General features: G+C 41.8%; 1 protein-coding gene across 4 annotated transcripts in view; it reads right to left on the reverse strand.

Moving 5' to 3' along the window:
- Nucleotides 1-2,936: 2,936 nt before the first annotated feature.
- Nucleotides 2,937-13,527, reverse strand: part of TRAPPC13 (trafficking protein particle complex 13) — a 35,497-nt gene continuing 24,906 nt past the window's right edge. The window contains exons 7-13 of one of the 4 annotated variants that reach the window (XM_015410153.1): nt 13,240-13,284; nt 10,448-10,465; nt 7,089-7,222; nt 6,067-6,265; nt 4,975-5,075; nt 3,665-3,812; nt 2,937-3,265 (exon numbers count right to left, since the gene is read on the reverse strand). In XM_015410153.1, the coding sequence (XP_015265639.1) occupies nt 3,161-3,265; nt 3,665-3,812; nt 4,975-5,075; nt 6,067-6,265; nt 7,089-7,222; nt 10,448-10,465; nt 13,240-13,284 (750 nt within the window). In that variant the 3' untranslated portion in view covers nt 2,937-3,160. Of the gene's footprint in view, nt 3,266-3,664; nt 3,816-4,974; nt 5,076-6,066; nt 6,266-7,088; nt 7,223-10,447; nt 10,466-13,239; nt 13,285-13,527 lie in introns of all 4 variants that reach the window. The other 3 variants (XM_015410147.1, XM_015410170.1, XM_015410161.1) reach the window with 3 other exon arrangements.

Genomic DNA, 13,527 nt, shown 5'->3' on the forward strand with positions numbered 1-13,527 from the left:
TGCTAACTTGACTGTCATCTTTTCTCAGTCCCATGACTTCCCTTTAAGGCAGGACTGTCTGAACACAGGAATACAGAATATCATATGGATGAATGGAAACATGTAGAAGAAAAAGAGGTTGGATTTATACCCCGCCCTTCACTACCCAAGGGAGTCTTAGAGCGGCTTACAAACTCCTTTCCCTTCCCCTCCCCACAACAGACACCCTGTGAGGTAGGTGGGGCTGAGAGAACTCTGACAGAAACAGCCCTTTTCCAAGAACAGCTGTGCCAGAACTATGGCTTGCCCAAGGTCATCCAGCCAGGTGCAAGTGGAGGAGTGGGGAGTCAAACCTAGTTCTCCGTTTCCCCGAAAATAAGACCTACCCCCAAAATAAGCCCTAGCAGGATTTCTATGCATTTGTGGTATAAGCCCTAGTGTGTCTTCTTGAGAAAAAATAAATATAAGACAGTGTCTTATTTTCGGGGAAACACGGTAGGTGAGAGTCCGCACACTTAACCACTATACCAAACTGGCTGTACCCAGAACCTACAAGGCCTGTCTTTTCTGTTATGTCCTTGGAAGAGCATTACGGTCTTCACATAACGACTTGTTGGTGGTCCCCAGCCCTAAAGCTATCTGGCTGTCCTGTCCTGGCCTTTTCAGTCCTGGCCCCAACCGGGTGGAATTATCTGCCAAACCATGAGGGTCCTGTGGGACCTTATGCAATTCTGCAGGGTCTGTAAGGCAGAGATGTTCCACCAGGCCTTTGGTTGAGGACAGCAACAGTTTCTATCAGAGCTGGCACGCTTTCTGCCCCAGCTGCTTTCCATATCTGTTTTACCCTCTTCCTCCTTGTCCACAAAGCGGCCACCAGTCTGTAATAGGATAAATTAATATTTGCCATCTTTTGTTTGAAATACGTTATTAATGTTTTTATTGTTTTATCTTGACGTTTTTGTGAATGATGTACATTCTCCAGAGCCCTGCACTGCAGGGATTGGGCAATTAACAAATTTAATATATTGGCCAGGTGCTGGGTCTGCTCCTCTTCCCCGCCCATTTTCACTTCAGCCCCTGTTCCCTGTCAGATTTACTGGCAGACAGCTCTCTCTACTGAGGAAGACACTTCTATTGGCTCCTGTGTGCGAATAACTTCCCCCTCAGTGGGTGTTGGTATGCAACCAAGCTTGCTTTTGTCAGTAAAAAGACAAGACTTTCAGCATAATCCCCTCCCCTGCCCACTGCCAGCTTGGCCACTTTCCTTCAGAATAAACTGAAAACGGCTCTCTCTCTTTTTTGGCTCCGCCATGGCTGGCTGGCTAATGAGGTGGGCCAGCGGCCATCAAACCATTCTTTCAATCCCCCGCTTTTCAGCTGACTTTCCCCTAGGGTTGCCAGTTTCCAGGTGGGACCTGGAGATCTCTTGCTGTTACAATTGATCTCCAGATGACCGAGATCAGTTCCACTGGAGAAAATCTGCTTTGGAGGGTAGACCCTATGGCATCATACCCTGCTGAGTCCTTCCATCCCCCCCCCCAATGCTGCCCTCCACAGGATCCACCCCCCAAATCTCTAGGTATTTCCCTAATCAGAGCTGGCAACTGTACTTTCTCCTCAGTGCTTGCTGCTAGGCAACCAAGCTTGGTTTTGTGAGTAAAAGGCCCTTTCCACACCAATGTTGGCCTTTGGGAGAAAACGCATTGGGGCCAGTCCTGATAGGGTTGCCAACTCCAGGTGGGAAATTCCTGGATATTTGAGGGATGGAGCCTGGAGAGGGTGAGGCTTGAGGAGGGGTGGGACCTCAGATAGGCACAATGCCAACTCCACCCTCCAAACCAGCCATTCCCTGTGGGGAAACATTGTTGCCAATCTCCAGGTGGGGGCTGGAGATCACTCAGCGTTACAACTGCTCTCTAGGAGGGAGGGGGGAGGAGATGGATGGCTGAAGCCAGGGGACAGTTAATGGTAGGTTGACAGTTGGCTGGGAGGGAGATAGGGTTGCCAACTCCAGGTTGGAAAATTCCTGGAGAGGGTGAGGTTTGAGGAGGGGTGGGACCTCAGACAGGTACATTCTCCACCCTCCAAACCAGCCATTCCCTCCTGGGGAACAAAAGTTGCCAATCTCCAGGTGAGGGCTGGAGATCACTCAAAATTACAACTACTCTTCAGGTAGCAGAGATCAGTTCTTTGGGAGGATATGGTGGGAGGTGTTATACCCTGCTGAGGGTGCCACAGCAAATTGTCACTGAGTGCCCAAAGCCGGGGCACTCTCCCAGAGCCTCTTTCTAGAGCTCATTGTATTTATTTCCACAGTAGGCCTTATTCCTAGTGGAAAATAATGGACAGGAGAAGGCACTGCCTGAGGTATGAGACCTGAGCCATTTAAGGCTTCAGAGATGACCATGAGCTCATGTCAACAGAATCTAGTTCCACAGGGAAGCTTCTTTCTCAGGTTTCTACTTGCCTGTTTCCTTAGCTTCCATCTCACACATAGAATTCAATCCATACTGTATTAGCCCTTCAAATTCATCTGGGTGATATTCTGTGTGCAAACAATTCTGCCTTAAAAGTAGAACATGGGATTAAAAGATAACTGTTCAAGTCAATTAACATCAGCATAAGAATACCATTCTCAAATAACTATATCTAGTATATTTTTAACCCACCCTTCCTCCAAAAAGAACATATTCTTCCCTTCCTCATTTTATCCTTAAAGCCACCCTGTGAAGTACATTAGGCAGAAAGAATGATTGGCCCAAGATCACCCAGCGAGCTTCAAGGTAAAGTGTGGATCTGAACTCACATCTTTCATATCCTAGTTTAAAGCCCTGTCTACTACAATCACACTGGCTCTTATCTAGGTATTTCAGATCATGTGCTTAGATTATTCTAAAACAAGCTGTGCAGAAATAGAAATAAATACAATTATGACAGCTGCACAGTTGGATTAAAGGCTTTATTTCCAAATAGATTAAAATAGTATATTGGCTCTTTACAAAAAAGAACTGTTTTTAAACATTCCAGAGATGCCAGATTGACTTCCAGAGGGACAGTTAAATAAGGAAATACTTGCTTCCATTACAGATGGATGTCGTTTGGCATAGTCATAATTTTGTTACTAGACATTTGGTCTAAATAGCTCAGTGACAAATATTAAAAACAAAAAGATGATTTTCTTTCAGTTCTCTTTTATTTTTGAAGAAACCACGCAGACTTGTGCAATATCATCATACTCGTACGTTCTCTTCAAAAAGGTGTCTGTTAGTCTCAAGCCAGAGATGCTCTAAAACAGGAAGAAAAGGATTGGAACAGATTTTATACTGGCAGGAGAAACCAGCCTTCTGAGTTGGGATAAGCAGCATACTTCATCAGTTCACACATAATGCCAACTGGGTCTGCACACTCCCCTATCCTTCTTTCTTTTGTGTTGGGAAGCATACCATAGTTTGCCAGTATATCCAGATCTGTATTCTATGGTTTACCAAAAGCAGAGAGAAAGTGCAGAGAGAAAGTGCAAGTCATAGACCATTGGTCGGGACACAAAGGAAAATTATGCCATGCAATAGGAAGAGAGAGAAGTGGAAGCATGTGAACTGGAACCCAGTGGTCATACCGTAGATTGGCCATTATGATAAAAATGGGCTCTAGTCTTGTTTTTTAATTCTGTTAAGGGGAGTCTTACTTGTAGCCCTTGTACTGATGATAGCAGTGTAAGTGTCAGGTGGAGGGATGAAATGGGGTGCAGTTTGCCCAGCTGTCTTCCCGATACGCCACACCAGTGAATGGAATTAGTGTTGCACATTTCCAAAACCAGGTCCATAGTCCTTTCACTGCTAGAAAGAAAAAGAAAGAATTAATATAGATCTCAGTGCAACTGGGCCTCAGAGAAACTCTCACTTTTCCTCTGAGGAATCTTAGGTATATTTTTCATTGCCACCACAAACAGGGTTTGTTAAGTACAACACGCAACTACTGTCAGCTAGGAATGGGCATGAACCAAACCATGAAGCAAAATCCATGATGAATTTTTTCCTGTTCTACCGTAACAAACTTCATCAAACTTTTAAAGCAGTTTGTGGTGGTTCGTGGATACAGCAAGGGTCCCTTTAAATGCCGTGTCTCCTTAAACCTCTGCTTTCTGTTCCCCGCAAAAGCTGAAAAACAGCTGAGCAGCGGGGAGCATGGCTCAGCTGTTTTATGGGCTTTCTGCAAACCCCTTTTAAAGGGACTTTTGTCCCTTTCAAGGGTGTTTGCGGGGCCACAAACTGGCTTGGTGCACGAATGAACCTCCCAGTTCAGTTCATGGTTTGGCTACAAACCACAAACCAACATGAACTGCATTCTTCTGGTTTGTGCCCGTCCCTGCTGTCAGGATTCACTGGAACACACAGCTAATGAAAGGTCTTTACCAAGCATTACTCTTTTACCGACAACCTGTTAAGTCTTTTCATTTAGAGCATTATTACCTCCTAATCTGGGGCAGAACTGATAAGAGAAGCAACATCTCTATTTTATTGGGATTTGGTGAGAGTATAGATCTTGCCTCACAGCAAGAAGCTGAACAAGACACTTATCCATCTGCACAGAGATTTTACAATCCAGGAGAATACAGGTGAGCATCCATATCACATTGTTCAGCCCTGTTGATACAGATGCACATTTCCATCCAGGGTCACTAATGGTGTGCAATAATTTTTGACTCGATACAGCCTGTGATTCTACTAAGGATTAGTACATGTTTCCCTAAGGTAGGCACACTCCCACAGTTCTGATCACTTCTCAGATCACTGCAATTTAGCAGGTAAGGAGAAGGGCTGTATAACAACAGAAAATGCTGAACAACATTTCCACTAGTTCTAAAATCTATTTCAATCCACACTTAAAATATTCCTGCCGTACATGGAAGTGGAAAGCAAAAGGCTGGATCCTTAGTACTAAACAAACTTAAAGAATTCTGAAGCCAAAATGGGAGGGGGAAACCCACTTCATTACCTGCAATTTGTTATTTTACATGTAATATCAAAAGGTTCTTCCACGTTTACTGTGTCTGGTATGGTCTCCAATGAAAGCCTCACATCCCCATAACCTGGGGCCTAAAAAAAATATTAGAAGTTTATCAGAAGCATGAATAATAGATATAATGCGAAATATTGAGGAATGAGTGAATTACAGAGAGAAATTGTGAACTGCGGAAGCAACATTATGATATTCAAAATGGTTAAAGGACCTGGAATCCTCACTTGGACTTTTTATCAATACAAGCATGCCCCAAGATTATTTTACACTCAGAAAGACTAAGCTTTTAATACAAGAGGAAACAATTCACAAACAGTGTTGTATATGCAAGGCCAATTAAAGTGTGAGTTGGTTAGGGTAATGGCAGAAGCTGCTCACCCCCCACCCACCCCATTTATTTCAGTGGTTTCCTACACTTCAGGTATGGTTAATGGATTACTTTCCAAAGTAGCAGGTAAACATGAATGCAGTACTTTTAACAAGCTGGTTATGCAAACCCAGAAAACAAGTAAAAGACCAGTTTTGCCAGATCGGACCAAGGCCCATCTAAGGTCAAGACTGTCTTCTATCACCCACCTGAATCCAATCCAATATTTACAAAGTATTTCCTTTGTATATGGAGATTCTATTTAGCTGTTATAGTCAAAAACATTCCTCCATACATGCACATACTTTTTGGAAGCCTTCTAAACTAGGGATATCACTAGGCTTGATGGTAATGATTCTTATGATAATGATGTATGGTAAAAAAAGCATGTGTCTTTTCTCTAGTTCCTGATACTCAATCCTTAAAAGGAAGGGGGTGTCCAGTGAAAAACAGTATGAAGAAATTCCATTTTACATATCAGTTATGGCATAACATTTAGTATTTAACTCCTGGCAGGAGAAGAATCATACATGTGCACCATTACTTAGTAGGACAACAATATTTAGTGAAAGAGGCTTCTGTTGTATATGCATTCTGAATTCATAGTTAGCAGGCAAGTTCTACATTTCCCCTGTCCATTCACTAAATGAAATTCAGTTTCAGTACCCAGTTACTATGAGAGAATATTCCAGATCACTCACCATTCGTTGGAGCTGACTAGTTTGCAACCTTCCTCTTTCCCCCAAATTTGTCTTCCATACAATGTCTAACTTTCCAATTACTGTTACGCCTTTAATGACTCCTGCTTTCTCTGCAAATTCTTGCTTTGGTTTTAGGCAGTATAAATACTGACGTGTGTCCATAGGTTGCAAATATGTCCTCGTCCCAAACGTGGACATACTGGAAGGAAAGAAACATTTAGCTTAGCAATGAATAGCAGATCTATTTTGGTGTGACTATTTCTGCAGGGGCACTGAGGTTACAAATCAACTTAGAAAACCTGTTTTGCTAAAATTAATGTCAAATGATGATGGCAGATAACTCTTTAAAATGAAATAAAGATATGCAAAGAAGTTTAAAACAAATGAAATCAGAAGTAAACCCCTGTTGTTAAAACAACGGCTCTTCAGGATCAAGCACACACTGTTAGTTCTGCAGCAGGAGGATGTGAAGGTGAATTATGATATTACAAACATAGATAAGAGGCTGAACTCTTAACAAAATGCAATCCCATGATTTCTTGCCAGCTATGGGGGTTTGCCTGCCTGCAGATCTTTTGACCCATTCTAAGTGGAGAGGACAGGTTCATGCATGGTAAATATTGCATGTCAAGCTATTTTTTTTCTATTACACCCAATGGAGGAGCCTGTTTCTATAGGGGCACTGGCTGAACATTGACTGAGTACATTTGCAGCTCCAAATGCCTTCTCACCAATTTCTGGAGACCAGATCACCCAAGGGCTCAGATGGTGCAAGCGTGTTGTGGCACATGCCGGCAAATTATCCAGAACTGTCACATTTCTGTATTCACTAGAACTTGTATGCTGGAATATATTAGAAACTTGCTCAATCATTGAAAGCCAGCTAATCCAGAAGTGGTGTGACACAGAATTATACCCTGAATCCATGATAAGGAAGACCATAAACGGAAGATCATAAGAATAGCTTCACCAGCACAGTTTCCATTTCCTACAAGTTAAAACAGAATAGTAAAGGCCCTTACCTTTCCCCACTTCGGCTGACAGCATTTAATTCTGCAACATTGTACATAATAGAAGGTTCTAATGAAACCTTCTCCATAAACATGGGGGAGGTTGTGATATTCTGAATCTGAGCTTCCAGAAAAACTTCGTCAGTCTGAAAAACCAGAGAAAACTCTTAAGGAAGAATAGCCCAGAGAGAAGAAAGCAGCAGCATCTTATAGGTTTGTAAAACATTAATCACAAACGCAGTTAGTTCATGCCTGCAAATCAAAGAAACAGTCATTAAATGTGAGGGGGGGGGGGAAGGTCTTCATCCCAACAGACAGCAGTAGGAGCAACACTGTTAGTTGATTGGTATAGTGCTGAACAATGGATGTGGGATAAATTCATTATACTCTCCTATTTTCTTTTAGAAGGGGGTATGTATGTAGTCTTAGCAAGACTTGCCTCGAGAATTCCAAAGGCTGGCATCAGCTCAGTTTTACCCAAGGAAACTAAAATACACATTAGAGACAGGTGAAATGACTGTGATGCGCAATACAGACATGCCATGCTCGATTAAACGATGCATCAGGCTGCATACCATGTTACAGGAACATCAATAGGGACTTTATTGATGTGTCGACTGTTACAAGAGCTCAGATGCATATACCAGGAGCACCATTTGGGATTAGGCTAGCCACGATCACACTATACTCCAAATTCTCTAGTTGACCTCTCGTTAAGACAGCATAGTAGCAAAACAGATCTCTTTTTTTTGCCATCAAGTCAAGCCGACTTCTGGCAACCCCTAGTGGGGCTTGGAGGCAAGGGACGTTCAGAAGGAGCTTGCCACCGCCTGCCTCTGCATCACGACCTTGGTCTATTCCCTGGAGGTCTCCCATCCAAGTACTAGCCCTGCTTAGATTCCGACATCTGACGAGATCAGGCTGGCCTTCCACAACATTATCAGCCGGTATTGTACTACCCCATGCAAGGAACACCTTGTTTTCCCTCATTCCTCCCTGTTTTGCAGCCCCTCCAGCCCCTAGAAAGATTATTCCCAGGGTGTCAAGAATGCACAAAGGAACAAAGTTGGTGGGGGCTGGAAAGGCCCAGGAAGGGGGGGGATCATTTCACTTCCTTCTTTCACAAGCACAGTTCTGCTGAGAAGAGGGGTTTACATCATCCCTTTCTTCCTGCTCACTTCAGTCCGCCGAACCTCATACCTGTTCCTTGCCATTGATCCTGCAGCCCCAGCACTGATCATTGGGGGGGGGGGGTTCAGAAAGAACTGCAGGGAAGGACAGGGACATGGGAACACTCCCTATTCCTTCTGCTCATAGATAGTAGGATACTGCCTATTATTTCTACCTCCAAAAGCTAGTAGCAAAATGAGTGACTCCCACTACGACTGCTAAAAAACTGCTGTTGGAAGATGGTTATTTTCTTCACTGAGAGAATACAATACAGAATATAAACTCTGTAGAATTAGGTCATTATTTTGTGCATATACCCTGTCTATAATGGTTTCTGAAAACAAAAACATGAAGTTAGGGAGGGCCATAAATATGGAACTTCAGTCTAGCATGCCCCTACCTTGAAGTGACGGGAATTAATATGGATTTTGCCTTGGGGAAAAAAGCATATTAACCATCACGCGATGGCTAAGCCAACTTCATACCCCACAGCAAATCATATACTACATGGTGATTCGTATTTCAGAACGCAGATACTGACGTGCCCCTGCAAATGCCAGTGGAATGATCATGGCGTTTAGTTAGGAAATGCCGCCATGCAACTTTCATGGCACAAGTGCACTCTGATCAGTCTGATTAAAGTCTCTGCAGGATTTCAGTCCTACAAAGTAGAACAAGATATCTGGACATTCAAAGCTAGTTTCAAATTAAGCCTGCTGACTTTCAAAGAGATGACCGCCTGGGGAGAATCAAGAGAACCATCTGATCAAAAGCTCTAACATCATGTCTAAGGACAAGCCTACAGCGCCCCAATGTAAAAGGAAGCTCCGTCAGTACACAGGAAAATTTTGTTTTCTGTAGGTGAATACAAGACAGCCACTCTACCTACTTTCCACAGGAATTAAATCACACCAAAATGAGGTGGAATTTCATGTTGAGTAGTGATAAACAAGTGTAGAATAATTCAAGCCTATCACATTCCATGTTGTGGGAAGGATCTTCAAGGATAATGGAGACAGACATACTCATGCCAGACACCAATGAGAAATAAATTCCGGTTATCTTGCTTAAGAGAACCTGCAATTAACATATATTTTCCCAGCACTAGGGATCACAAATTTTGAACAATTCTAAAAGAATATCCCATAAATCCATTGCTTATGTCTGTTTCCAAATTTCTCATCAGTATGTTTTAAAACAGCAACCGGCAACAGAAATTTAAGAAGAGCAAAGTTGTATAAAACAAAACCAGCAGGCATAATGAAAAAGCAAAGCCGCTTATAACACCATAAGAGTTTTAGTTTCAGTAATTTGCATTAAAATTTGAACTGAAATCACGTTGCAGTTATTATCATTGGAATCTATTATTGCCACATGCATTCAGGGGTTTGAAAGCAGAGTTCTAGTAAGCATGAAAAGAAAGATGCAATACATCTTGTGCTCTCTCCTCCTATCCAATGTCTTCTAAACCTAACAGATGACACAAGTCACAATTTCACAAGAAACACACTCAAGTGGAAGACTGTACCCAGGCAATCCAAATTGCACAATCAGTATTATATAAATTTCTTCTGAAACTTTTAGTATTTTGCAAATTCATTCAGATTTGTCAGTCATTGGGTGAGGCAAGGAGCTTTGCAGAGCCCTGAAACCTCATTCCCAAACTCTGAAAATCTTATCCAGTAATCTGTCTGGCCTCTCTGATATCTACAGGATTACCCACAATTGTTTCAGCCTGACTTTGCACTTCAGGAAGGACTTGGATCGTGCTTTAAAAAATTAAAGCTGCTATTCTCAGGAAGCTGAATTCTGTGCTCCAGTACAGTATTACGATCTTTTATTGAATCTTAACATGCACAGGCTTGCTATCATGAGGCACAATATTCCTCTGGGATCATTTGGACCTGTATATTCAAATGGAGACAAGGAATTCATTTGACGTTCACTTAATAAACTATGAAGCTCACTACTAAGGTCTGAATTAACGTTGCTGAACAATGGATACCAAAGAGAGAGCCAATGTATTTGAATAGTTGTTTTAACCCTCCCTCTCAAAGAAAACACACGCGCACACACACACGTTATGTATGGAGACAGTGAAACATTGCTTTTCTATTACGTTTTCAAAAATAATGTTAGTAACAGGCAGAGTCACGAACAGAAGACAAGCATACATATTTATAAATAATAAATAAAATTACCACAGAACTGAGGTCACTCTAATGGGAAAATAAAAAAGAAAACATTAGAGAAATTAGGGTTAAATGTTAAAGAAAAAAGGAGGACAACTAATTTCAAATAAAATGCATTTCTTTTGCATTTTTTTGCATATTCTAAACGAGACAGCATTAGTAATAGGAATGTAAACCAGCAATGGGGAAAAAGTAAAAGGACTACTAATAAGAAATCTTATTTGTAAATAAGACTTGTGTCAGCAAATGGTACAGTGATGAAATCAAGTACACATAACAGTTATTACACCATGTACACATGGGTAAACGACAACGTGCTTGCAAGAGAAGCCCCGTATCAGACTTCCAGATGGGAGAATTTTTTTTTTTAATGTCCCTCCCTTTAAATTTTGCCCGTTATTACCTCAAGGGGAAAGTCTCAGTTAGAAGAAGGAAATATGTTCAGCACAAACTCACATTAAAAAAAAACAACTGCAAACAAATTACATGAATGTAGTAAGCACCATTAGAAGACCACAATTGCTACATGCACCTTCCGACTGTTTGAACATGTTCAATATGCTAACTCATGCCTTAAAATGAGATAGGCTTGATTCATGAGACAAAATGCATGTGGGACTCTCATCTCCTCATTACTGAACCCTGTGCCTTTTAGATATTGTCCAGAGGCAGATTGCTACACAACTGGTCATTAGCACAAATCATGAAACATCTCTCTCCATGAAGGAAACTAACACCAGGAGGGAGAGGACAAGGTCAGCAGATGCCCCCTTTACGTAAGCTTACATAATTTTTTTAAATGCGTGGAAGCATTTGAAAAAAGCCATCCACTATCTGAGTATGAAGTGGTACAGTACATTCTACTACCAATTCTGCTGCATCTGTAGTAGACCAGGCCTGAAGCACGGACTTAGGAAGGGGAAAATCACTGAGATGAAAACCTTTTACACGCAGGACTGCAAACGTTGCTGTGAAAGTTCCCCAAATGCTTCTGCAATCACACTCTCAGGCACCGATCCCCAGCCCTAAGAAATACAACCTAAAAAATGTTTCTCGGTGACCCATTCCAGAGCAGCAACAATGGATCATTGGATTTCATCACAGAAAAACTACAGCTGTTGCCACTGCATCCTTCCAGGCAATACCAGAAGCCAAAAATTAAACCCTCAGCCCACAATTCCCCCCCCCTGCTTTTGCCTACCAGACCCGAGATGAAGGACGTTACATGTTATTGCAGAATACTTTGCAAACTGCCTAATATAATTGTGAGTTCAGTGACAGAGAAAGTTACCACCTGCTTTTTGAAGTCCTTGTTTCTTTGCTTTTGGATATCACAGATTGAATCCAGCAGAAAAGCTTTCTGAAGGAGCAAAAGCCTAAAAGAGCCTCATCAACAAAATGTACCACAGCACAAAGCACTGCAGAGATGAGAGGGAAGCGAGATAGACTTGCCCCCTTCCCCCTTTAAGTAGCTTGCATCAGCAGAGGAAGGAAGGAGATGGTGATTTTACCTAATTTCCCCATTACTGATGCAGCACCCCATACCACGAGATGAATTTGGTGTGCGAGGCTCTCCTGACCCTCACAAAGGATTCTGGGAGCAAGCAGAAGGCTGCGTGGTGAAAGCAGAGGAAAAAAATCCCATCTGCTGACTTCTTCTGCAAACTTTTCTGCTTGATCCAACCCCATAGTTGTAGTGGAAGAAATCACACTAACTATTCTGTATATGGAGATATTATCTCAACTGCCATTGTCTACTGCCTTTTTCATTCACACTAGACACTTCTGTTAACCATTTTAAGGCGAGTGCCAACTTAGTTTAAAATAATAATTCCACACTTGACTGATAAAACTCATCTTTTTTGGATAAATGGATTTAATATTTTTGATAAGAAATACCATTAAAGCAGACAGGGATTCTTTTTAAGGAGGGAGCAAATCTAATTGTATACAGACACCTGTCCAAGATGGCCATGGCAAAGGCAAATGGATAGGTCTAAGTGAGAAAAGTAACAAGGGATAGACATAACTCACCTGTTTTCTTCACCTCCCCACCAAGATTATTTTTTGTCAAAGCTACAACAGCTAAGCAGCCTTTTTGTAAAACTGCTATGTAGCAACTCAATCCCTCATCATATTATGTATTCTTGGAGATCTGAGACTGACCATGCCAAAAAGAGTGAATTACCACTAGATACAGTATACTTGCTCTTTCCCCAAGTTTTTTTTTAAAATCACCTAGGTCTCAATTTTTCCCATTTCTCTTCTCAGTTTTCTGACTCTGTCATCAATACTCTGTCATCAATACATACTCCAGCTAATAAAAACAAAATTCCAAGGTCAGTTAACACAGGCAGAGATGCTACAATACTCAGGCTATACTGAAGGGAATTAAAAAAAAACATTTTGCCAGGCAGTGAAGGATGTGCTTACTTATCGATATGAACAGAACATATTCTGAAACAGGCCTTTCTCTCTTTCATGGGATCAGAAAAGATGGACAGGAAATTACAAAGCATGAGAGGAGGCTACCATTTTCCAATCCCAGAGAACCTATGAAGCAGCTGAGTCAAGCCATTAGTCTATCAAGGTCAGTACTGTCTACTCAGACAGGCAGTTGCTCTACAGGGTTGCAGGTTCACACTACCTACTATGCAATCCTTTTAAATGGAGATACCAGGGATTGAACCTGGGACCTTTTTCATGCAAAGCAACCCTTCTACTACTGTGTTTTTATTAAGAAGCCACATATTTAACAAACTACTGCATACATAACCCTAAGCACACCATTCAGCACTTACCTCAGCATTGTAGAATTTAGTTTTCACATCTAAGGGTTTGAGAACCTGTTTGAAAAAAGAATAAATGCTAAAAGGAGATTTCTCAGAACTCTCCATCAACATCAAGTACCACTTCTGTACTCTAAGTCATTAATTGGAAGCCAGCTGAACTGGCTTGCATTCACAGATGAAAAAAGTTCACTGCAGCTCAAGGGCCCAACTTTACTCAGTCTGCTCCTTCCAGTGGCTACATTTGTGTAAACATTTTGCTTCAAGCCAAGAGTATTTTACAGCAAAGTGGCAAATACT

This window comes from Gekko japonicus, unplaced genomic scaffold, assembly GCF_001447785.1.
Source record: "Gekko japonicus isolate JY-2015 unplaced genomic scaffold, Gekko_japonicus_V1.1 scaffold179, whole genome shotgun sequence".
NCBI classification, from domain to species: domain Eukaryota; kingdom Metazoa; phylum Chordata; class Lepidosauria; order Squamata; family Gekkonidae; genus Gekko; species Gekko japonicus.